At 44.1% G+C, this 24,478-nt stretch overlaps 1 protein-coding gene across 4 annotated transcripts in view; it reads left to right on the top strand.

Moving 5' to 3' along the window:
• LOC135200442 (eukaryotic translation initiation factor 4H-like) overlaps window positions 1-20,333 on the top strand; it is a 63,958-nt gene extending 43,625 nt beyond the window's left edge. For all 4 annotated transcript variants that reach the window (XM_064229077.1, XM_064229078.1, XM_064229080.1 and 1 more), the window contains exons 5-7: window positions 275-556; window positions 1,658-1,825; window positions 19,128-20,333. In XM_064229077.1, the coding sequence (XP_064085147.1) occupies window positions 275-556; window positions 1,658-1,809 (434 nt within the window). In that variant the 3' untranslated portion in view covers window positions 1,810-1,825; window positions 19,128-20,333. The remainder of the gene's footprint in view (window positions 1-274; window positions 557-1,657; window positions 1,826-19,127) is intronic.
• Window positions 20,334-24,478: the final 4,145 nt, after the last annotated feature.

Here is a 24,478-nt window from a genome sequence, read left to right as displayed (position 1 = left end):
CTTAATTGTATCATTACAATATCATATTTATGGTATTTAGAAGGCCCATTTAAGATTTAATAATAATTAGGATTTTTAATTCATTGAAATTTTTCATTACTATACTTTCTTTCCTGGTGGATACTAAAGAGGTGGAGAGAGTTTCAATTCATTGAACTTCCTCATTGCTGTACTTTCTTTTCAGATCAGAAGAGAAGATGAAAGAGGTGGAGAGATTTTAATTCGTTAGAGTTTCAATTCATTGAACTTCCTCATTACTGTACTTTCTTTTCAGATCGATACAGAAGAGATGATGAAAGAGGTGGTAGAGGAGGCCGAGGTAGTTTTGGAGGCTCAGGCGGTGGTGGGGGGTCCGGGGGTAGATATGGTGGGTTTGATGACCGAGAACGTGGTGGGTTTGGAGGTAGACCGCGAGGTGGGCCACCAGGTGGTGGTGCTGTTGCTGGTGCTGGTGCTGGTGGTGGTGGAGGTAGACCTGAGGGTGGTTTCATGAGAAGAGATCGACGAGATAGTGATAGGTCTAGAAATTATGAGGACTTTAAGGAACCTGACCCAGGTTAGTAATATGATTTCCATGTGTCAAGTTCACTGGTTTTAGATTGTCATCTTCACCTTTCTTTTCCCAAGCAGGTTTATATATAATGCATTGTATACATGTTTTGAATAGTAAAATTGTATTTTTGTAACAAAATCTGTTGGTAAGTCTACTTTAATGCTCTTCAAGTTCACCAGGAGTGTTTAGATTCGCATTAGAAATACAGTCGAACCCTGGTGTTCGCTTGGGGTAGGGACCACAACCGCCTGTGAACTGCTGAAATCCGTGAATACTTGAGACCCCCTCTAAAACTGCTTATAACTGCCTGTTTTAATAGTTCTAACACCAATATACTTTTAAAATATCAACCTAAAACACTTTAATGTAATTTCAAAGCCATCTTACAATATTGCTCTTAAAAATATGATGTTTACAGCTGTGTGTGAACACTCCTATAACTGTTACTCTTGCCAAAGCAAAAACTAATCAAGTTACCCGTATATTCATGCGCGCACATTTTTCTTCATACAGTATTCAAGCCTTATCGTTTTCTCTTGAAGTATACAGGAGATAGGGGTAACATTTTCTTTCCTGTGAGCTTGTGGTTAGAATTTACTCATCATTTGGCAGTCTCTCTCTCTCTCTCTCTCTCTCTCTCTCTCTCTCCTCTCTCTCTCTCTCTCTCTCTCTCTCTCTCTCTCTCTCTCTCTCTCTCCTAAGAAAAGTTATATCATAAAAGTGCATTTAGTCACAAAAATAAAATATTTTAGATATGCATTAAAAAAATCTGTGAATAGTTGAATGTTCCACCAATAATTTGGCATTATGTTCCCCAGAAATATCTGCAAACACTGTATACTGTGAATAGGCAGGAGTCAACTGTAGCACAGTTAAGAAAACAACCATTTCTTTGAATTTTGCCATAAAATTTCTGAAATGCAAAAAGTCCAATCTCTAGAATATTTGAATGTAAACCTAATTTTCAAGGTCAGTCCCCTGTAAAGCTAACTTTTAACCTCACTGGTTTATTTAAGCTACAGATTTACCAGCTATAACAGTAGTCAGACAGCAATGGCATTATTAATTAATCATTTATCTCTTTTTATGTTGCTGTCTTTACAGAAGAGCTCTCTCAGAGACCTAGGCTCAAATTGTTGCCTAGAACTAAAAAAGATCCAGTTAATCAGATTGCCGAGACTTCACAGACAAATAGCATATTTGGTGGAGCTAAACCTCGTGAGGAAAAAGTGGGAGATGAACCACCAAAGAATTAAGTATAGTCTGTAGCAGGTAAGTCCCTTTTTCTTTCTTTGTCATCTAGATGAAAGACCAGTTTGTCTATATTTTATGCTTATACAGTCCAACCTCTTCAATCCATTCTTTGGTCCAGGAACTCTCATTTTCCAGGGCACTATTTAATCAGCTGCCATTAATTCTAGAACAGTTATGAAGGCAGTGCCACAGTTCAGTTTTTTTTTTATTTTTTAATCTTTTGGAACTGAAGTGGCTCTTTGAATACACAAGCACAGTTTGTTTCCTATGAAAACAGTTTGTTTCCTATGAAAAAGAACCATAATTTAAGCATACTATATATGTACCTGCATATCAAGCGATCAGTTAAAATTTCGTCCAAAATCATGATTCCATCATGTACATTGTGGAGAGTCTGAAATCCATTTGTAGTCAATTACACTAGTCTACACTTTCTAAGCCTGTCTCAGTTTTTCGATGTTGGTTACTGTAACTAACATGTTTATTAAGGGTCGAGTTACAGTTATTGACATGTTTAAAATTTGCTAATTTTCAATGGTGAACTTTGTTCATCTGTCATGTCCTGAAGAGGAAAGTTTTATGAAAGTATGTCACTATAATTACGGTTGTACATTTTCCTGAAGAAACGAACAGTTGCAGGCCACAAAACTTTTTGAAAGGGGTAAAAGCAACATCCGATACTAGCGAAATAACAGCTTTACTGCATTTATAGATTAAAGTAAGTTGCATTTTCAAACCCATCTCTGTTATTGTACAAGCAAAACTAATCCAAAATATGTTTCATTAGCAATTACTGGCTGTCATGATGCCAGTCAAATCCAATCAGCTGATGATTTTATGAATGTAAGCATCAGAATGCAAATGGACCGTGATTGCTGTGTTCATAAAATATATTTAATATGATGATAATTGGGGAATTATGCATGAAGTATAATTGCATACATTACATAAAACAACAGTTTTATTAGAATGAGCATTTCAATACAACTTATTATTTGAATTTTGCAAATGGATATCTTTCACTGTAGCAGCCTGACCAGGGCCAATATCACTCTTTCGCACACACTCAGGTTTCAAGAAGCAAAAGCAGCAAATTTTTAGGTTTTTGCTGAAATCAAAATCCAGAAAAGTTTGAAGAGCTGGAAAACATAGGAAAGGTGCTTGGATGTAGCAAAGGCCAGAATTTTCATAAGGAACTAAACCTAATTAGTGACAGTAATTGTTCATAGGCTTTGTTTTGCTTTTGATGACAGTATTTTATGTGTGGAATGAGATGGCAAGACTGTTTATGTAGAGGCTTTTAAGAGGTGTACTCTATCTGGGAATTTCTGTGGTCTAGCAGTGGCCTGCTTGGCCCAGGTAGATTCAAATTATCTTCCAAGTTTGTTGCTATGCTTTAATTGTCGCACATCATATTCTCTCTCTCTCTCTCTCTCTCTCTCTCTCTCTCTCTCTCTCTCTCTCTCTCTCTCTCTCTCTCTCTCTCTCTCTCTCTCTCTCTCTCTCTCTCTCTCTCTCTCTCTCTCTCTCTCCTGCGAATGTTTGTGACGTCACGAAAGCTGATGATACTTGCTCAGGTTGAAATTCAAAAAAAAAAAAAAAAAAAATATGATTCAAGGAAATTATATCAGTGATTTATTAAAGATCATTCAAATAATTTTCATTTCTAATGTTGGATTTTTACCTAAGTCAGGAGTTAGCATTTGGGTTCCCTCACCTATCAGTAGGTCCCCAGTGCACATATATTGGTAGATCTTATTTAACCAAATTTTGTACAGTACAATACAGTGTACTGATGTTGAGAATACAATATACCTTATACCTTACTGTTAAGTGTAACATTATGAGGATGTGAAATAATACTGAGTTTTTCCATGACCTGGTCACTCCCTTTGTTCCGACACGGCATACAAACCTTCGGTCCTTTTACAATAGGAAGGTACTAGCGGCAGCTGGATAGGTCGTAAGCTTTCCAACAAGGGGTTCGGTAGTTAACTGCTTGTCCGACAGGCGCGCGCGACTGGGAGGTAAACAAACCACTTTTGCTTACGGCCTGCTGGCGTGTAGACGTGTATCATCGCTCTCTGCCCGCTTCATCGTCGTTGCTTTCGCATGGTTGTGTTTTTCTTTTTCTATTTATCTAGTGAAACTGAATTGTAAGTACAATCATTTCATATTTATTTCCATTGAATTCAATTGTGAATTAAAGGATCTTGGTTTCTCCACGCCCTCCGATTACCCGAGTGCCGGGACTGAAGGACGTAAGTGCGGGAATTCATTTTTCCCAGAAATGATCCTCGTATTGTGTATGCTCGGTGCCGAGGGCGGGAGAGCGCTCGCTCCGAGCTTATATTTTGGTTGGAAATGTGTAGATGAAAATCGTAAGTAAGTGCCCTTTTCATTTATATTTTTTTGACCTGTATGCTCGTTGCCGAGCGAATGCGCTCGGCACGAAAACTTATTCTGTATGGAAGTGGAATCGCAAGTACAGTATTCTTTTTCATTTTCATATATTTATTTTGATTGTAGCAATACTCATTTTAGATCAGTTTCCGCTCTTACCCGGAAATTGATCCTTTCCCCTTTTTATTTGAATGAAGTGGAATCGCAAGTGCAGTTCTTTTTCATTTTCATATTTTATTGAGATTGCATTATTTACTTGGATCAATGTTTCCGCTATTTCCCGGGAATTGATCCTTCCCCTTTTTATTTTGTATGAAGTGAAATCGCAAGCGCAGTATTCTTTTTCATTTTCATATATATTTTGATTGCATCAATTCATTATGGATCAAGGTTTCCGTTCATAATCGGGAATGGATCCTTTTACTAATGCGCTCGATCCGAGCCCTTATTCATTGTGAATTGAATCGTAATGCAAGATTCTTTTTCATTTTATTCCTTTTATTATTGATTGCATCAATATTTATTTGGTTCAAGTTCCGCTCAGTCAGGGAATTGATCCTTATGCCCTTGCATTCGGGCCGAGGGCACGATTGCTCTCGGGCTCTTATTATTATTGGGTACATGGGTGCTGTGCGGGGGTGGGGAACGAGAATCTCTCTCTCTCTCTCTCTCTCTCTCTCTCTCTCTCTCTCTCTCTCTCTCTCTCTCTCTATGGCCCTTCCCCTTCGGGGGGGGGAGGTTATCTGGGTTCTTTTCCTCGCCCGATCAGTCGAGCGCGGGGGAGGGCGCTCGGTGCCCGATGTACAATTGTATTCGGGGTCTTCCACTCGTTCGGTGTGGGGCTCACCCCCCCGCGCGAGGGGACTTCCCCCCACTAATCACTACTACTGTTATTTTCGCAGGTGCTACTGCCACGAGGGTGGACCTTGGTGAGGTATGGGCGTCCTTCCAGTTGCAGGGCGTGCTAGTGTCCAGGGGCTGCGGTTCTATGTCTGGGCCTACTGCGGTCACCCATGGAGTGGTGACCACGCTCCAGGTGACGACGTCCCTCCTCACCTGGTGTACTCGCCTCACATGGTAACAGTCTTGCCTACAGCCGCTGTGAAGTGCCGTTCGCCGTACCGAGAGGGGGGCGTGCCGCCGCCGCTCGTGGTTGCCGCGCTGCCGCGACCACACTTCCGCTGCCCTAGAGCTCGCCCCTGGACCTGCCGCCGGTACCAGGATGTTGCTGGCTGCTGCTCCACTTCCTGTGTTTCCGGTGCTGCCTGCCATACCTGCCGATTCTGGGCTGACTGTCCATGCAGTTGCTCTGGCTTGTCCCTGCCGTTGCTGCGCTGGCGTCCCTGCCGTTGCTGCGCTGGCTGTCACTGCCGTTGCTGCGCTGGCTGTCCCTACCGATGCTGTGCTGGCTGTGCCTGCTGTTCCTGAGATGCCCATACCTGCTGACGTCGTCCCTGTTCGTGGTGGTACTACCCCAGACTTTGGTCTGTCTGTACAGGTGCGTCCAGGCCCTGTGGCTTCGGCTACAGCAGCCCCGGCTCCGCCCTGGATGGCAGATCTTACGTCTGTCCTGAGGAAGCTGACGAAGAAGAGGAGGAAGGTGTCGTCGTCGTCGTCTTCATCTTCTTCATCGTCATCGGCTGCCGCCTCTTTCCCCTTCGACTTCTAGGCTTCACAGCCGAGGAAGAAGAAGGTTGCCTCCTCCCTCCTAAGAAGTCTCCCTCGGGAGCTTCTCGGGACCCGTCTCACCTCGGTGGGACGGGAGGGTTCCTTCCGCTGGTCCTCCTGCTCCTTCGGGAGCGGGGCCCGTCTCTTCTTCCGCAAGGAAGAAGACTACGGGGACCAGAGGGGTACCGGCTAACACCGGTACTTCCTCGCCTGGTGTCAGTGGTTCTGCCACTGCATCAGGGTCCGTCTCGGCCTCTCGTTCGCGGGAGGTACCGAGTGTACGGTCGCCTACCAGCGACCGTGCAGCCAGGAACCAGACCTCTGAGCCCGCTCAGCGTCAGGTTCACGGCACGCGGCGGAAGAACTGGTGACAAAGCCGCGTCACCCGCGACTCTCGCCAAACCAGCTCTCGCTCTCGCGGCGACCAGCTGGTTACCTGGGGACGTGACGGTCCACGACCGGCCACGGGCTGAGACTGGGAAGAGGTCCCCCCGTTCGCCGGTGCCAGCCACGGCTGGAACCAGCGACGTGACGTGCCGTGAGGACAACCACCGGTCTCACTGTAACAGTGGAGCCTGCAGGTCGCCTGACCGTCGCTCTCACAGAGAGCGATCGGATACGGCAACCAGCACCAGCTCTTCTGACACTCGAGATCGGGGCCGCTGTGCTCAGTCCAGCCGTTCTCCACAGCGAGACGGTTCGACCAGGCCTGCAGCTCGATCGCCACCGCGGGTTGACGATCGCCTGCAGCCCTCCAAGCCTGCTGGTTCTGCCAACGAGCGAGCAGGGAGCGTCAGGTCTGCCTCTCCCTTACCTTCAACCACCTCGGGTTACACCGGGAGGAGCGAGGTATTGAGGAGTGATCGTGAGGGGTGCGCCCCTCATGATCCCACCACGACGCCCTACGTGCCAGGCACGGTTCTTGGACCGGCCAGGACGTATGCGCAAGTGGATGGAGAAGACCGAGAGGGCTGTCGCTGTTCCCCCTTCTTAGGAGGAAGGTTCTCGGAATATGCTCTTGTTCCAAGGGCTTAACGGTCCTACTCTGCAAGATGCTGTGATTTCCGAGATCCAAAGGAACTTTGCCGAGGTTATGGCGCTGATTCGTCGGCACAACGACCTCGGGGAAGGATCGCCGCTCCCACCAGCAGAGCCAGGTCTCGGCTCGAGTCGTTTTGGGGCCCGAGAGGGAACCCAAATCGACGGTGGGTCTGCCGCGATCGGAGCTTGCCGACTGTGTTGAACCAGGTAGTCTCTCGTCTCCGGACAAGAAGGCTCTCTCAGTTCTGGCCGGTCGAACAAGCTACTTCACCTCCTCTACTGCGACAGAGGCATTTCTACGTGTCTTCGGACACCGTATTTGAATACCCCTTCGGTCCTCCTGAGAGGTTTCGACCTCGACGAGGACTGGAATGAGTCGGAGGACGGTATCGGCTCTCTCCTGTCAGGTGTCGATCAGCCCCACCCAGACGACGTTCACAGTGGCGGCAGACCCTTACCTACAGTATGAGTTCGTAACCCTCCTCGGGAAAACGTTTTCTCCTGACGATACGTTTTCCCAGGCTCTGAGAGGCCATCGCCGTAAGGCGATAGCTGCTCCTTTTCTTCTCCAACTGCTAGTTCCGCTGGGAAGGCGAGCCAGTATCCAATTCCTCCCCCATTCCCTCTCTCCTTACGGCTACGAGGGAAAGGGGAGGGATCCTACAGAGATTTCTCTGTAAGATTCCACGTTAGGGGCTGCGCTACCGGGGGGCCCTTCGGGTCCTACCTGACGTAAGCCCCGGTCGTTGAGGAGGGATCCTGCCCCTTTCTCGATTTCTACGGGAATCGAGAGGACCACCAGCCGATATCGTTTGACGAATTCGGTGGGGGGTTTCGCAGAGTGCTTAGAATTCTACGGAATTTCTAGCGCACTCAGAGTGTTCAAGTTTTTTACGATCTCCAAACACTTAGGCGAGACCACGGTCCAAAGTGAGCGAGAATCCCCGATAATTGTTACACGATAATCGGGAACCTCGCTTATGCTCGAATTCCTGTAATTTCTAGCATTTGGAAGAAGACTGCTGCTGAAAGAAGAGTATCTCACAGTAGGCGATTAACCTGGAATAGAGAAGAACGGACGGGAACTTCCAGTTTGGCTTGAACTATCGTCTTCGGTATTCTGTTCACCATTGAAGCTTTCCTTTGGGAAAGACTTCTCCTTCACTCTCTTGACTAGAGAACGAAGGCGGTCGATCTCCAATCCTTATTCTCATTCCTCGAGAGGAAAAGAATTTAGGATGGAGGTCGTGGTACAGAACCTACAAATATACTACGTATATTACCCTCGCGACATGATTCTTTTAACAGTTGAATTGTCCGGGGGGTAGGCGCATACCGTAGTTAACTCCACGGTTTGTGACCGAGACGAATTGTATCTTAATTGAACTGCAACTCGGGGTTGCCTGCAACCTCCCAGCAGTTATCAGTTTCGATTTTAGATACTTGGTATTGTCATGACAACACCAAATCAGCTTTTGTATTTACCGAAATCCGTTTCGTTTAAATATAATTGCTCGAGCGTATTCTTTATGCTCGATGGTTCTAGCCGAACGCATTCCTTCGTGGAATAATGGATTACCTGGCAACTCAGGATGACGAGTCACCGAGAGCTACTGCGTATTGAACTGCCTGATAGCAGCTCAGTATCAGCTAGGTCTCGGAGATGCACGGTCGGTTACGTCTCTCTCTCCCCTGGTTTGATTGACTACCGAACCGTATCTCTGCCCAACAATCATGGACTTAGGTCTCTGATTAACGGGGATTCTCGCAATAATGAAGGACCATCTACTGCTGTGACGCTCGATTTCATCGCCTTCGACATTGCAAGAATTTTTAACAGAGATATCTCTTGGACTCTTTCATCTTTCTGTTTACCGCACGGTAACAGAAGTCTGTACTAGTCTCCCGCTGCATCGCACCGCGATAATGCGAATGATTTTTGCAGACATCTGAGTTTGTCTTCAAAATATCTCGTATTCGTAGGTGTGCAATTATTCATTGCTCGCCCCGAATTAACAGATGTGTCAGAAGACATCGCCTACTCTCCGACCTGACAGCTCTACTTCCAAATGTTCAGCCCATGAGAAGCAGTTCTTCAGGCAGTATTTCCCTGTCTCTTCATTACTGAAAAGCGCTCCGCTTTTATTGCAATACGATCCTCACCGGACAGCATGAATAGCGGTTAGCGTTCTCAGTCTTTGTAGCACAGGTTCAGAATCTTGAGAATCCTTCTCTCGGTTCAGCTGTGAAGACGTAGGTTGCTTTTTCTGTACACCTTCGTCTTCAACGACACAGTGTTGTTTCTCCTTAGCTGAGAACCAACTATACTATGAGATATCTTGCCATCAGGGACCTCGGTCTCTAGAAGGCAATCGACTTTCGCCTGTTGGGCACATGCCTTCAGAGAATCATCACCTCGCCTTCTGGCATCGGTGACGAACAAATTATTTGTTGAGTCTCTTGGCATAACCCTTTTAAGGCGAAGGTCACGTGACTTTCTCGGGTGCTTGGACAACTTGCCTCCTACCGAACGCTGTCAGTCGGCAGCTGTCAGAGCGCCCAAGTCAGTTACGAACTTCGCTGTGGACTTAGTTCGGTTGTTCCATAACAGTCTTTTCTTCGTCCTAACGGCTTGTCACAGTACCCATACCATCGACACCCACCATTGAGTGTCGGTGTCCTATCCACTACCGAGAAGAACTTCACTGCATGGGGATAGGAGAATGTGAGACACTTCGCTGCAGACGGATAGACCAGTATGGGTACAGGACATCACCGAAGTCGAGAAGAGGGATAGGTCATACGACCATTCCCTTCTTTTCCTCTGAGGTAATTGCATGACTTTTCCTGCGAAGTCAAGCATCCAGGGGATGGGGATTCGTGACGCTCGATTTCGTACCGACTTCGTAGCGAAGACTCGGAACCCTTCGGTTCCTGACGATCGGTTAGAGTCCTTCACAATCCCCTCCCTAATGGACTTCACCGCCTTCGATGTGAAGGAGATGCTGCTTTGTCCTGTGAAAGCGCGACCGCGCTTTCTGAAGAAACTCGACATCCCAGGCTGAGTGTTGAAGACTCTTCGTCAGCACCAAGATGACCTAGAAGTACACTCCCTCAAGTTACACAAGAACTTCTCCGTGGCGCAGGTACTGAAGGCAGGGGTCTGGTACAACCAGACCACTGGCACCTCCTTCTACCTTTTGGATATTGCCCACAGGTCCTTGGATCGTTTTCCTTGGGACCCGTGGTGGCTGCTCAACACGTTGTGTAGCTAACCCAGACCCTAGCAGGCTGAACAGCATCGAGTCCTGGTGTGACTTTAAGAATAGATAAGTGAATGAGAGAGTGACTGGCTTCTCTTCCTATCTTTTTCTACCCCTACCCCTCTACCTGTGGGTAGAGGGATACAGTCATCACCTTGCTGGATAAGGACGAGATGCCGGTGAGCTACTCGACAGAGCCCCATCCTATCCCTTTCACTAGGGATGGGAGCGAATATCCACCACTTCCTCCTACAAGGGGGGGGAAGTGGATGCCAACAAGAGACAAACCATAACTTTATGTTGCCTCTTGCAAATAGGAACTTGTTCTTGTTTGCTGGTACGAAGAGATACGCTTGCCTCTCTCTTAGTACTTGGTCCAGAGGTCTGACCATTAATCCTGCGGTGCACACCCCGATCAATCGGACAGAGGCTTGGATCCCTCCCTCGCTCTTACGACCAGGGAGGCATTCCAAGGTTGGGCGAACACCAGTCTGTTCACAAAAGACTCAGATTCCTCCCACCAAGAAGTGAGTCTTCCTATTGTAAAAGGACCGAAGGTTTGTATGCCGTGTCGGAACAAATGACAATTTGTCCAAAATTGCATTTTTCCTAACTATACAAACCTGAGGTCCTTTTGCACATAGTCCCACCTCATGCCGCCCCTCACTCTGCAGTTTTTGCTTGGGCCAAAAGCAAAAGTGATTTGTTTACCTCCCAGTCGCGCGCGCCTGTCGGACAAGCAGTTAACTACCGAACCCCTTGTTCGAAAGCTTACGACCTATCCAGCTGCCGCTAGTACCTTCCTATTGTAAAAGGACCTCAGGTTTGTATAGTTAGGAAAAATGCAATTTTGGACAAATTGTCATTTTAGTGCAGTGTATGTTTCATTGTATAATTATGTAAAAGTTATCATTGGAGTTATTTTTTAAATATTCACAATGTGTAATATGTAATCTTAATTAACCACCACCAGTTAGGACAAGGAAACTTTGTTCATTCCAGACTTCTTTTCATCTTTAGTCAACTAACTACAATCACCCCCAACTAGCTTCATATCAAGATGTGCACAGCATTTCTACCCCCAAAAAAATAAATAAGTAAAAAAAATAAAAAAAATTCTGGGTGTTGGGAGAAAATAATTACATTTAATTTGTGGGGAACATTAAATAACCACAATTGGAGATTTGAACGAAACCACCTACTTTCAAATGTTCATTAAAATATAGGCTAGTGAAATAGATGCATATTTCTTTTATAGTTTGGTTTTATACATTCAACTTCCCTGCCAGATATATACTTAGCTATAGACTCCGTCGTCTCCGACAGAATTTCAAATTTCGCGGCACACGCTACCGGTAGGTCAGGTGATCTACCGCCCTGCCCTGGGTGGCAGGACTAGGAACCATTCCCATTTTCTAATCAGAATTCTTCTGTCGCCCGGGCCATCAACATTGTTGTTGGTTCCTCTCGATTGGTTTTTCTTTTTTCACCGGCAATTGATCTTCTTGACCGACTTTTGGTGACGTATCTGGATTGTTGGATTGGCATACGCTTTTGTGGACTTGATTTTGGATTTTTCTTTAAAATGTCTGACTCTGGAATGGTTGTGAGACGTTGTGTGAATGTAGGCTGTAAGGTGAGGTTGCCGAAAGCTTCGGTAGACCCTCACACGGTATGCAAGGGTTGCAGGGAGTATGAATGTTCTTTTACTAATACTTGCAAGGAATGTGAGAATTTGAGTGAGAACGAATGGAAGAATCTAACTAATTATTTAAAAAAGTTAGAGAGAGAAAGAGTGAGGAAGGCTTCTTATAGAAGTTTAGTAGTTCTAGATCTGAACTAGTTCCTAGCTTGGGATCTTCCCCAAGGGTAAGTATTGCTACTTCTCCTTCCATTGCAGCCCCTTCTCCTATTGCAGAACCTTTAGATTCAGCGAAAGAACTTGCGGATCTAAAAGCAGCCTTCAAGTTGATGGAAAACAAAATGGCTGCCATACAAGGTAAGGCAAGTGATTATTCAGTGGACAGTGATATGAGTGTCCCCAGTGTAGTGGAGGGGGCATCTGGTCGGCTCAGCAACGCTCCTAGGTCTAGACCTCTTCCAAGCTCACATGCCCAGAGGAGAAGGAATGTCGAAAACCGAAAGGAGGTTGTGGAGAACCCCCACCGATCAGGTGTCCCTTCGGCGGTTTCTTTGACACCCCAGACTGCCAAGGATCGCTATTGTAAAAGCGTCCTGCGTGAGTGTTTTTCGTCGTCGGGATCTTCATCTCCGAGACGTGATTGGAGGGATTCTGATCGATCTCGGCCACTCAAGAGGAGTTGGAAGGCTCCGACTATTGATTCGAGCCCAGAAAACTTCCCTGAGGAGTCTCCTTCGGGAGTGAAGAAGGCAAGAAGAGCCATTCTTTCAACCAGAGTGAGAAGGAGGCAGGAGGTGGAGGCTATGGACTCCTCCCCTCCTCCTTCCCCTCCTCCCGAAGAGGATAAAGAGGAGGTGACGAAGAGATTCATGATGGCGATGCAAGAGCAGATCTCGTCGTTTGTAGGAGTTCTGTCAAAGGAACCTCCTAGAAGGAAAGACTCTTCCCTTCCGATCAAAAGATCCTCCAGGCGTATGGAGGTATCTGCCGCCAGGATCGATACTCCTACTCGAGGTGAGGTTTCCTGTACGAACCTGGATGAACCTTTCAGACGTCTGGCACCGGCCAGGAGTGAGGAGTCACCCAGGAGGCAGGAGCCAAGAGCCAGGAGTGAGGAGTCAACCAGGAGGCAGGAGCCAAGAACCAGGAGTGTGGAGGCATCCAGGCAGGAGGCAGGAGGCAAGAGCCAGGAGGCAAGAGGCAAGAGGCAAGAGTCAAGAGTCAGGAGTCAAGAGGCAGGAGCCAGGAGCCAGGAGCCAGGAGGCAGGAGGCAGGAGTCAGGAGCCAGGAGGCAGGAGTCAGGAGGCAAGAGTCAAGAGCCAGGAGGCAGGAGTCGGAGACTCGTTCCTGGAATTTATGACTCTTCTCCAAATAGGAGTTCCTCTCCTTCAGATCGTAGGAGGTCTTGGAAGTACTCTCCCTCCAAACGTGAACTTTCTCCTTCGTCTGACCGAGGTTTAGACGATTTGTCTGATGACGAACCTCCTGCAAATGAGGGACTCTCGAGTTATAAGGTCTTAGCCTCATTATTGCTGCAAGAGTTTGGAGACTCTCTTAGTCCGGCGGCTCCTCCTCCTCCTCGTTCTCTCTTTTCGAGCTCGGCTACGGCAAAATTCTTTCGGCCTTTCCTGAAAATGAAACCTGCAATTTCGATGAAGAAGGCACTCCATTCTTTAGATTCTTGGATGGACAAGAAGAAAGAGTTAGGAAAGACGGTATTCTGCATGCCTCCTTCCAAACTACATGGAAAGAGAGGTATTTGGTATGGAACAGGAGAGACTATGGGTCTTTCTCTGCCTGCCTCTGCAGATGCGGACTTTTCCAATTTAGTGGAGGCCTCTAGACGTCACTCCTTAGGATCGGTCAGAGCGACGTGGAACACTTCGGAGTTGAACCACTTTCTAAAGGGACTTTTTGTCACTTTAGAGGTGTTCAACTTTCTGGATTGGTCACTCGGAGTTCTGGCCAACAAATCTAAAGATCCGGAGTTTCTTAAAAACCCAGAGATTCTCCATAGCGTCCTGTCTTGCATGGACAAGGCAGTACAGGACGGTTCGGGAGAAGTGGCGTCCCTTTTTGGTGCTGGTCTCCTGAAAAAGAGATCAGTATATGGATCCTTATTATCAAAAGGGGTTTCTCCGAGCCAGAGGACTGCTTTATTGTTCGCCCCCCTATCGGATCATCTGTTTCCTTCTCAGTTAGTGAAGGATATATCTCGCTCGCTAACTGAGAAGGCGACACAGGACCTACTAACACTAACGTCCAAGAAAGGACGCCCTGTAGTGTCGGCGATTAAGAAGGACTCTCGTCCTCCTCAGCAGCCCTTTCGTGGAGGTACAGCGGCTCGTCCCCCTGCCAGAAAGAAGAGCTCTGACAAGAGAGGAAGGTCTTCCTTTAGGCCTTTCAAGAAAACCAAATGACTTGTTGCTCCTTCAAGCACCAGTGGGCGCCAGACTCCTGAACTTTGCAGGAGTATGGGCAAAAAGGGGAGCCGACCCTTGGTCAGTGTCGGTCCTAAAGAAGGGATATGTAATCCCCTTCGAGAACAGCCCTCCCCTAACATCTACGCCTCGGGAACTGTCAGCGAGGTACAGAGACCCTGTAATGAGAAAGACTCTCCTTCAAATGGTGGAACAAATGTGGGAAAAGGAGGCCATCGAACTTGTGCAGGATCCACACTCCCCAGGATTTTACAATCGCCTTTTTCTAGTACCAAAGGCATCGGGGGGGTGGAGACCAGTTCTGGACGTAAGCAATCTGAATCGCTTTGTTCAGAAAAAGAAGTTTCGCATGGAAACGTCCGCTTCAGTAATGTCGGCTCTTCGTCCAGGAGATTGGATGGTCTCTCTGGACTTGCAAGACGCATATTTCCACGTTCCAATTCACCATTTGTCAAAGAAATATCTTCGTTTTGTAATAGGAGACAAGATTTTTCAATTCAGGGCTCTGTGCTTCGGTCTGTCTACAGCTCCGCAAGTATTCACCAACCTGATGGCGAATGTGGCAAGATGGCTTCACCTAGAGGGAATAAACATCTCCCTCTACTTGGACGACTGGCTGATCAGGGCCAAGTCGGAGATTCAGTGCTTGGAGGACTTATCAGTAACAAGGAACATGATAGAATCGCTGGGATTACTCGTCAACCTCGAGAAGTCGCAGCTGATCCCCAGCCAGAGCTTGGTCTATCTGGGGATTCAGATGGATTCTCGGGGTTTTCGAGTATATCCTTCGCGAGAAAGAATCACTCGAGGTTTGTCGAAAATCTCGAGCTTCTTAGAGAGAAAGAACAGTTCAGCGAGGGATTATCTGAGCCTTTTAGGGACCCTGTCCTCACTAGAAAAGTTCTTCTCTCTGGGGAGGCTTCACCTTCGCCCTCTTCAGTTTTTCCTGAAAGGGGTGTGGAGTTGGAAGACGGGACAACTCTCGGACATCTTCCAACTTCCACAAGAAGTAAAAGATCATTTGAAGTGGTGGATCCTTCCTCTTCAAAAGAACGAAGGCGTATCGCTTGCCCTGCAGAACCCAGACCAAGTGTTATATGCCGACGCTTCGGAGTCGGGATGGGGAGCGACGCTAGGAGCGAGGGAGGTGTCAGGCACCTGGACAAAGGAACAGGTGTCCTGGCACATCAATTGCAAGGAACTAGTGGCCATACACCTAGCCTTAAAGTTCTTCGAAGAGATAGTCAGAGGCGGGGCGATACAGATAAACTCTGACAACACCACGGCTCTGGCTTACATACGCAAGCAAGGAGGCACGCACTCTTTCTCCCTCTATCAGTTAACAAGACACCTGTTAACCTGGACGGAAGAAAGAGGCATAACTCTCCTCACAAGATTTGTTCAAGGGATCAAGAATGTGAGAGCGGACAGACTGAGCAGGAGGAATCAGGTCCTTCCCACAGAATGGACTCTACACGAAGAAGTGTGTCGAAGTCTTTGGTCCCTGTGGGGGAGACCTCACATAGACCTGTTTGCGACGTTCCTCTCCAAAAGAATAGAGATATTTTGCTCTCTAGTGGAAGATCCGAGAGCCTTCGCAATAGACGCGTTTCTCCTGGATTGGTCGGGTGTGGACACATACGCCTTTCCCCCGTTCAAGATCCTGGGGGAAGTGCTCAGGAAGTTCGTAGCTTCGAAGAACACGAAGTTGACACTAATAGCCCCATTTTGGCAATCCCAGGAATGGTTCACGGAGGTACTGGAGTGGATAGTGGACTTCCCCAGATCTCTTCCAAACAGACCAGATCTACTCAGACAACCCCACTTCGAGAGGTTTCATCTCAACCTCCCAGGTCTCGCTCTGACTGCCTTTCGACTATCGAAAGACTTGTCAGAGCGAGGGGCTTTTCTCGCAAGGCTGCGGGCTCTATCGCTAGAGCCCGCAGAGCTTCGACGAGAAGAGTATACCAATCAAAGTGGGAAGTCTTTAGGAGGTGGTGTAAGAGTCAGAAGCTGTCCTCCTCCAGTACCTCTATAGTGAATATTGCCGATTTCCTCCTCTTTCTGAGAGAGGAATCACTCCTATCTGTCTCAACAATAAAGGGATACAGAAGCATGCTGTCTTCAGTATTTAGGAATCGAGGGCTAGATATTGCTAGCAACAAAGATCTACACGATATGATTAGATCCTTTGAGACTTCAAAGGCAGCTACTCCTAGAACACCTAGTTGGAATCTAGACGTGGTCCTGAAATTCCTTTCATCGGATAAATTCGAGCCTTTACATCTGGCTTCCTTCCGCGATGTCACTAGGAAATGCTTGTTCCTGGTGTCTCTCGCTACAGCCAAGAGGACGAGCGAATTGCACGCTCTGGATTCCACAGTGTGGTTCAAAGGAGATGCTGCCATCTGTTCTTTCCAGACAATGTTTCTGGCAAAGAACGAAAACCCGTCAAAACCTTGGCCCAGAAGTTTTGAGGTAAAAGGCCTATCTAACCTCGTAGGCAGAGAGATAGAGAGGTCTCTCTGTCCAGTGAGAGCTCTTAAATATTATTTAGAGAGGAAGAGACAGATGGGAGCTTGTCAACAAGGTCTTTGGTGTGCGGTGAAGAACCCCAAAAGACTCATGTCCAAGAACGCCTTGGCTTTCTTTGTGAGAAGCGTTATTACCGACGCTCACAAGAACTGCTCGGAGGAATCCTTCGGTCTTCTAAAGGTCAAGACCCATGAGGTGAGAGCAGTAGCAACGTCTTTGGCGTTCCAAAAGAATATGTCTCTAAAAAATATCATTGAGACTACATATTGGAGGTGCAATTCAGTGTTTGCATCTCATTATCTGAAGGATGTGAGAGTGACCTATGAGAAGTGCTTCTCGCTAGGTCCATTTGTATCAGCAGATACAGTGCTGGGTCTTGGAGCAAAGACTGATCCTTAAAATATTTGATTTTATCGTACATAAACCCTCTTGTCAGATATGTGCTTGGTTTTTTATTAGCAAGCTCACGGATGTCGCACGGGCGCATAGTGTCATTGCTGGTAGGGGATCAAGGATATGTATGGCTAGTCGGGGAGTACAAAATTTTTTTTGTATATTTTGTATAAATGAAAGTGTAATTATGTTTCGAGTTTTTGGTTGTTTGTAAGGAGTTCGGGGATAACTCCTTGCAATCTTAGAACTAACATGGATGTTATTAGGATCAGGTGATCGGGATCAGTGTTGTGCTCCTTGAACAAGGTGTATTGTCATGTTAGTGGAATAGCACCCAATGACAAAGGCCTTTAGGCTCTGCCGAGTAAGTGGATAAGACCCCATTGGCAGACCCACAAGAACTCTTAGCCATAGATCAATATCTCGCTGAGGCTCTTGAGGCTAAGCAGACTCCAAGGCAGTAGCTGCAAAGTCTTCAGCCTAATAAGGTAGGAACCAAGGTTTATTAATACCTACAACATATGTTGTTTACCTGTCTATTTCAGTAGTTAGCTGTCTCTTACCCACCACCAATGGGTGCTAATCAGCTAAGTATATATCTGGCAGGGAAGTTGAATGTATAAAAATGATATTGTCATGTTACAATAAAGTTTTATACATACTTACCTGACAGATATATACGATTAATGGCCCACCCAGCCTCCCCGCAGGAGACAGGTGGAAGAGAAGAATTCTGATTAGAAAACGGGAATGGTTCCTAGTCCTGCCACCCAGGGCAGGGTGGTAGATCACCTGACCTACCGGTAGCGTGTGCCGCGAAATTTGAAATTCTGTCTGAGACGACGGAGTCTATAGCTAAGTATATATCTGTCAGGTAAGTATGTATAAAACTTTATTGTAACATGACAATATCATTTTTTAGTTTTTTGTCATCAGGTTTATATTAACCTTTCCCATCAAGGGAATTTTTTTTTTTTTTTTTTTTTTTTTTTTTTTTTTTTTTTTTTTTGGTATCCTGGCTTCTATTTGCTCTGAGCATTTAATCGTTCATTTACTCTATTTGCTGCTATTTGGTCAAAATAAAACAAAAAATATTTCATGAGGTTTACTAATGGACATGTGCATACGTACTATCAAAATTTGTAAATGCCAGAGTGCAATAACAAGATTGGGATTTTTTCAGTGTTTCTTCATAATTTTCTTTATTTTTGGGGATGGAGATAAATTTCCAAGTGCGTATACCAGAAGCTGTTAAAAACTGCCTTGATGAAATTCATCAACATTAATTGATCTTGGAATCAGTTATGCAAAACTGTGGAGGCTTAGGTTAGCCCTTACCTTGCACACCAACAGTAACAGAACCTTGCAGTCCACTAAAACTTTTTTCCAAGGCTTTAACCTATTTTTGTACTTTTAGTCTTAGCAGTTGTTCTCGATTGATTTTCTCAACACATCACTTAGTTACCAATTTTGTCCTTGGCTGTCTTGATTTTGTAAATTGTGATCTGTACGTTGAACTCCTCGCCCATGAAAGACATCAAAACACCCCTCAAATTTTAACGATGAGGTAATTTTGACTTACTGATGCTTGGAGCTTTGTAGCTGTTGTTTAATATTTTACACTGTTCTTTTTTTTTTTTTAAATTTTCAAAATAGTTTAGTTTTTTTATATGTAATTTAAAAAAAATTTAGTGGGATAGTCTCTCTCTCTCTCTCTCTCTCTCTCTCTCTCTCTCTCTCTCTCTCTCTCATTTTATTTTAAATACAAGAAATAAACAAAATCTTAAGGAAAGTAAGAGGTGGTAGAATTTAAAACAAAAAATATAGAACTACTTATGGTGATGGCAAAAAGAATTTTGTACACTATTGGAATAGAGCTTCTTATTGATAACATGAAATTTGCATAATTTATACCGTTAATCTCCTTTTTGCAGACTGTTGACATGAGGCACATCGGACCTGCATATTTTGGTTTAAGCTTGTATTTCTGCACTCCGCCGTCTTTTTGAGGACCATAACCCTAAAATGACACTGGGCCCCTTAACCTTCAGCATTGCATCATTATTAGAATACGGGGCTACTGCTTAAATTTTTTTATCATTATTTTTATTATTTTTCTCTTTTTCATGAAACTCTGTATGGGAAAGCAAGAATTGCAAAGGGTACACAGGTGAAAAAAAAGCTGGCTTAAACTTGATGGCAGTACTAGAACTGCTCAGTTCACTCGAAAGAGGTGTCATGCATGAGTGGACCTGTCTGGCAGCAAGGAGCTGGCCCATTCATTTGATTTTTGTGAAGTGAATATGAAGTTAAAATTTTAAGGCATCTCCTGGATATCGCTTTATGATAAGACTTTCTTTTCCTTTTTTTCCTAGTATTTTGTTTTGTGTTGTGATGGAATGTGTGTGCGATCTGTTAAATAGTTTTCACAAAGTTATGAAATGCAAAAAACTTTCTCAGACTGGCTGCCTATGGTGTTGGTAAATTCCCAAGTGAGGGGAGTGATGTAGGCCTGTGGTAGCCTGAGAGACGCTTGCGTATGAAGCCCGCCATCTATTCTGATTTTTAGCCCCTCTGCATATACTATATACTGTATGATGAAGTGTGCTACTTGCCACCGTGTTGGAAGAATTGGTTATTTAGCAGTTATGCCTTTAGAATTATTAGTGTTGAATGAACTGCACGGTGGCTTGTTGTACCTTTTTAACTAAGACAAACACATCTCACAGTTAGAACCAAACATTCGGGCATATACTTGCTCTTTACCAGGGCATTCCCCTCAATATATAAGGTTACTGCTGCGAGTCGTTGGCGTAGGATGAACTTTCACGTGACAAGTCATGGTGTGTCATCTGATGCAGTTTGTTGCGTGAAAATTAAGCCTGACCGTTCATGATGACTCCTACCTTTTTAACAGTGGAATCTTCTATGGTAAACTGTAAACATGGCTGTTGAGGTATCAGATCCACGTTTGTGTTTAAACTTGAGTGTTTAGAATTTTTGTAACCTGTAAATTTCTCCATAAGAATCAGAGATAAAATGTAAAGCTTGTATGTGGATATTTTCTTTTTTAATATAAACTTGATCTTCTGTGAGTCTGTTCATAATGTTCAGATCACAATAAAGTTAAGTAATTTCTAGTTTTTGTTATTTTTGTTTTTCCTATTTTTGAACAGCTGTCACATGAAGTACAGTACATACATGTGTAATGCATTCTCTAATGTTATAGGTATATTTATTACGTAAGACATACCTAGGAAATAAAGGGAAAAACATGATCAAAATAAAGCTAGTTGAAGAAATACATTTATATATAATATATATATATGTATGTATGTATATATATTATATATATATAGAGCTACAATGTCCTTTAATATCTAATTCGCTCTACCTCGGAATTAATATATTTTCATATATGGTTTACCGAAGGGGAATTTTTCTCGATAATAGACTTGCCTGGACCAGGGCGCAAACCCATGGATCCTTTCAAATCCAGGAACGTCAGTGAAGCTTTACCTACTACACCACCGCGAGAGGCTGGTGTAGTAGGTAAAGCTTCACTGACGTTCCTGGATTTGAAAGGATCCATGGGTTCACGCCCTGGTCCAGGCAAGTCTATTATCAAGAAAAATTGCCCTTCGATTAAGCATATATGAAAATATATTAATTCCGGGGTAGAGCGAATTAGATATTAAAGGACATTGTAGCTAGATATATTTATATAGATATATATATGTATACATCTAATAAAAGGAGCCCATAAAAACACCAAAATGTAGAGAGAAAAGTACTATATTTCAGAGACTGCTGTCTCTCTCTTCAGGTATATGAATGAGAAAAGTTTACAGAAAAGGTGGTATTTATACCAAGAGATTCGTCCACAAGTAAGCTAATTTAGGTCACCCCCGCTGATAATCTTCCTTTAATCTTCTTAAGCGTTGGTTGAATGAACACTGCGTCGACGATATCTGATATCCAATTCCCTTTTGAGATGTTCATTACCTGCTTCTCTTTTATTAAGGCCGATTCCATCATTTGACTCTTGTACCGGCAGTTGCTGCTATAAATTACATGTGACATATTCCAGTTTATTCTATGGTTATGTTCATTTATATGGTTGAAAATAGCCGAGTTCTGTTGTCCATACCTAACTGACCGTTTGTGTTGTATTAATCTCTGGGGAAGTGATTTACCTGTAAATCCGATGTAAGATTGGTCACAGTCCTGGCATGGGATCTCATATACCCCAGAGTCTTTGGGAGATGTCTTTTGTTGGACGTTAATCAGGGATTTGGCTAAGGTATTTGGGTAGGTAAATGCAAAAGGGTTGGATTTCCCAAGGGTGTGAGTTACTCTCTTAATCGTCTCCAGGTGGGGAATTTTTATTTTATTGTTGGGTGTGTCTCTGGTCTTGTCTTTAGGGGGTCGGTAGAAAATTACGTTTGCTTTTTGAATTGCTTTCTCAATTATATGGTCAGGATACTTTAAAGATGAAAGTTGCTTGCGAACTAGTTCAAATTCTTTTTCCAGGAAATCTGGGGAACAAATTCGTAAGGCTCTTAAGAATAGGTTGCTAGCTACACCTATCTTGATAGTATTGTCATGATAGCTAAAGTAGTGAATATATGAAAGTGAGAACGTTGGTTTTCTGTATATGGTAAATTTGTATTCTGTCGTGTCTCTGATTATTAAAACATCAAGAAAAGGAATTTTGTTGTCTGTTTCCCATTCAACTTTAAATTTGATGCTGGGCACTAATGCGTTTAATTTTGAGAGGAATTCATTAAAATTACCCCACTTATCATCCCAAAATGTTAGTATGTCATCCACGTATCTCATCCACAGCATGTTTTTGGGTTTTATTGTATTTATTACTGTAGTTTCAAAGTATTCCATGTACAGATTGGCTAAAATAGGACTTAAAGGACTACCCATACTACACCCGAATTTTTGCTTGTAGAATGATTCCCCAAATGAAAATACGTTATTAGATGCACATAATTCAACTAACTTTATTATTTTGTCAAGTGCCAAAGGGAAATGATCTGAATAGGGGGATAATTTTTCCCTTAAAAACTGAAGAACGTCCTGTACTGGTACTTTTGTGAATAGGGAGTCTACGTCAAGGCTTAAAAGTTTTATGTTGTGAAGTGGTATATGTGCTTCTCTGAATTTGTGACAAAAGTCTTCCGAATGTTTGATGTGACTGGGAGAAAAATTTTCTACCGACCCCCTAAAGACAAGACCAGACACACACCCAACAATAAAATAAAAATTCCCCACCTGGAGACAATTAAGAGAGTAACTCTCACCCTTGGGAAATCCAACCCTTTTGCATTTACCTACCCAAATACCTTAGCCAAATCCCTGATTAACGTCCAACAAAAGACATCTCCCAAAGACACTGGGGTATAAGAGATCCCATGCCAGGACTGTGACCAATCTTACATCGGATTTACAGGTAAATCACTTCCCCAGAGATTAATACAACACAAACGGTCAGTTAGGTATGGACAACAGAACTCGGCTATTTTCAACCATATAAATGAACATAACCATAGAATAAACTGGAATATGTCACATGTAATTTATAGCAGCAACTGCCGGTACAAGAGTCAAATGATGGAATCGGCCTTAATAAAAGAGAAGCAGGTAATGAACATCTCAAAAGGGAATTGGATATCAGATATCGTCGACGCAGTGTTCATTCAACCAACGCTTAAGAAGATTAAAGGAAGATTATCAGCGGGGGTGACCTAAATTAGCTTTACTTGTGGACGAATCTCTTGGTATAAATACCACCTTTTCTGTAAACTTTTCTCATTCATATACCTGAAGAGAGAGACAGCAGTCTCTGAAATATAGTACTTTTCTCTCTACATTTTGGTGTTTTTATGGGCTCCTTTTATTAGATGGAATTCTGTTGTTACAGAACATTTTTACCAGTCATATGTATACATATATAATATATATATATATATATATATATATATATATATATATATGTATATGTATACATATGACTGGTAAAAATATATATATATATATATAATATATATATATATATATATATATATATATATAGATATATATATATATATATATATATATATATATACGTTAGTGTTGCTGCATATAACGTAAGATATGCAGCTAAATAAAAGATTCTATTTTGTATATGTATATTCGTTATACAATCTGTGCGCATGTATCACGTGGTACGTCACGTGACATGCCATGACGTCATCACAAGAAATGTAGGCCGTGAATGATTGGACCTGCGGCAGTCTTCTAGGAACAGCGAGTTAGTAACATTGAGTTGGATAGATTTTTGCGTTTAACACTGGTAGCAGAGCGTGGTTGGAGAGATCATAATGGCGTCAAGCAAGTGGCCACCTAAGTTCAGTGATGAAAACGCATATGAAAGCTGGAAGAAGGACATAGACATATGGTGTGAACTGACCGAACTGCCGAAGAGCAAACAAGCACTAGCTATACACCTGTCCTTGGAAGGGCGCGCCAGAGTGGCAACCTCGGAACTGGAGACAAGCGATCTAAAAAAAGAAAATGGTGTGAAAACTATCATAGAAAAACTTGACAGTTTGTTTCTTGCTGAAAAAGGGCGTCGGCAGTTTACGGCCTTTCAAGAGTTGTATAATCTCAGAAGATCAGAGAATACGGAAATAAGGAAGTTCGTTTCTGAGTTTGAGCACACATACTTTAAGTTCAAGAAACAAGAAATGGAACTACCTGATCCCGTAATGGCGTTTATGCTTCTTGCATCATGTGGTTTAAGTGACAGTGAGCAGCAACTAGTGATGTCAGCAATCGCAGAGGTATCGTATGATAATATGAAATCTACGTTAAACAGTGTGTTTTCTGGCAACATCGGAGAAAAAGATAGTAAGGGTGTGCAGGAATTAACAAAACCAGTCACTGAGATAAAGAGTGAGCCGGTCTTCATGACTAAGGACGAGGGTGGCAGTGCAGAAACACCAGAGAGTGCTCTGTATGTTAGGGGGTACCAGCGTGGAAGAGCCAGACAACGTGGTGAGGGTGGTGCAGTGAGAGGCCGTGGAGGATGGTCACATTCAGCAAGAGGACAATCACGGAGGAAACAAACCCAATTGGTCCAGATGGCAAGGTGTCAGGTGTGTAATATGTGATTCACGATTCCATTGGGCTCGTTACTGTCCAGATGCGTACGAAAATTCCGGAGGTTCGGAAGGCAACGAAAAAGGTGAAAAATCTTCGGAAGCAAACAGTGAAAGTGTTCACGTGT

The sequence above is a fragment of the Macrobrachium nipponense genome, chromosome 26 (assembly GCF_015104395.2).
Source record: "Macrobrachium nipponense isolate FS-2020 chromosome 26, ASM1510439v2, whole genome shotgun sequence".
Lineage (NCBI taxonomy): Eukaryota > Metazoa > Arthropoda > Malacostraca > Decapoda > Palaemonidae > Macrobrachium > Macrobrachium nipponense.
The sequence above is the reverse complement of the archived record's forward strand: the minus strand, read 5'-3'. Positions and strand labels throughout refer to the sequence as shown.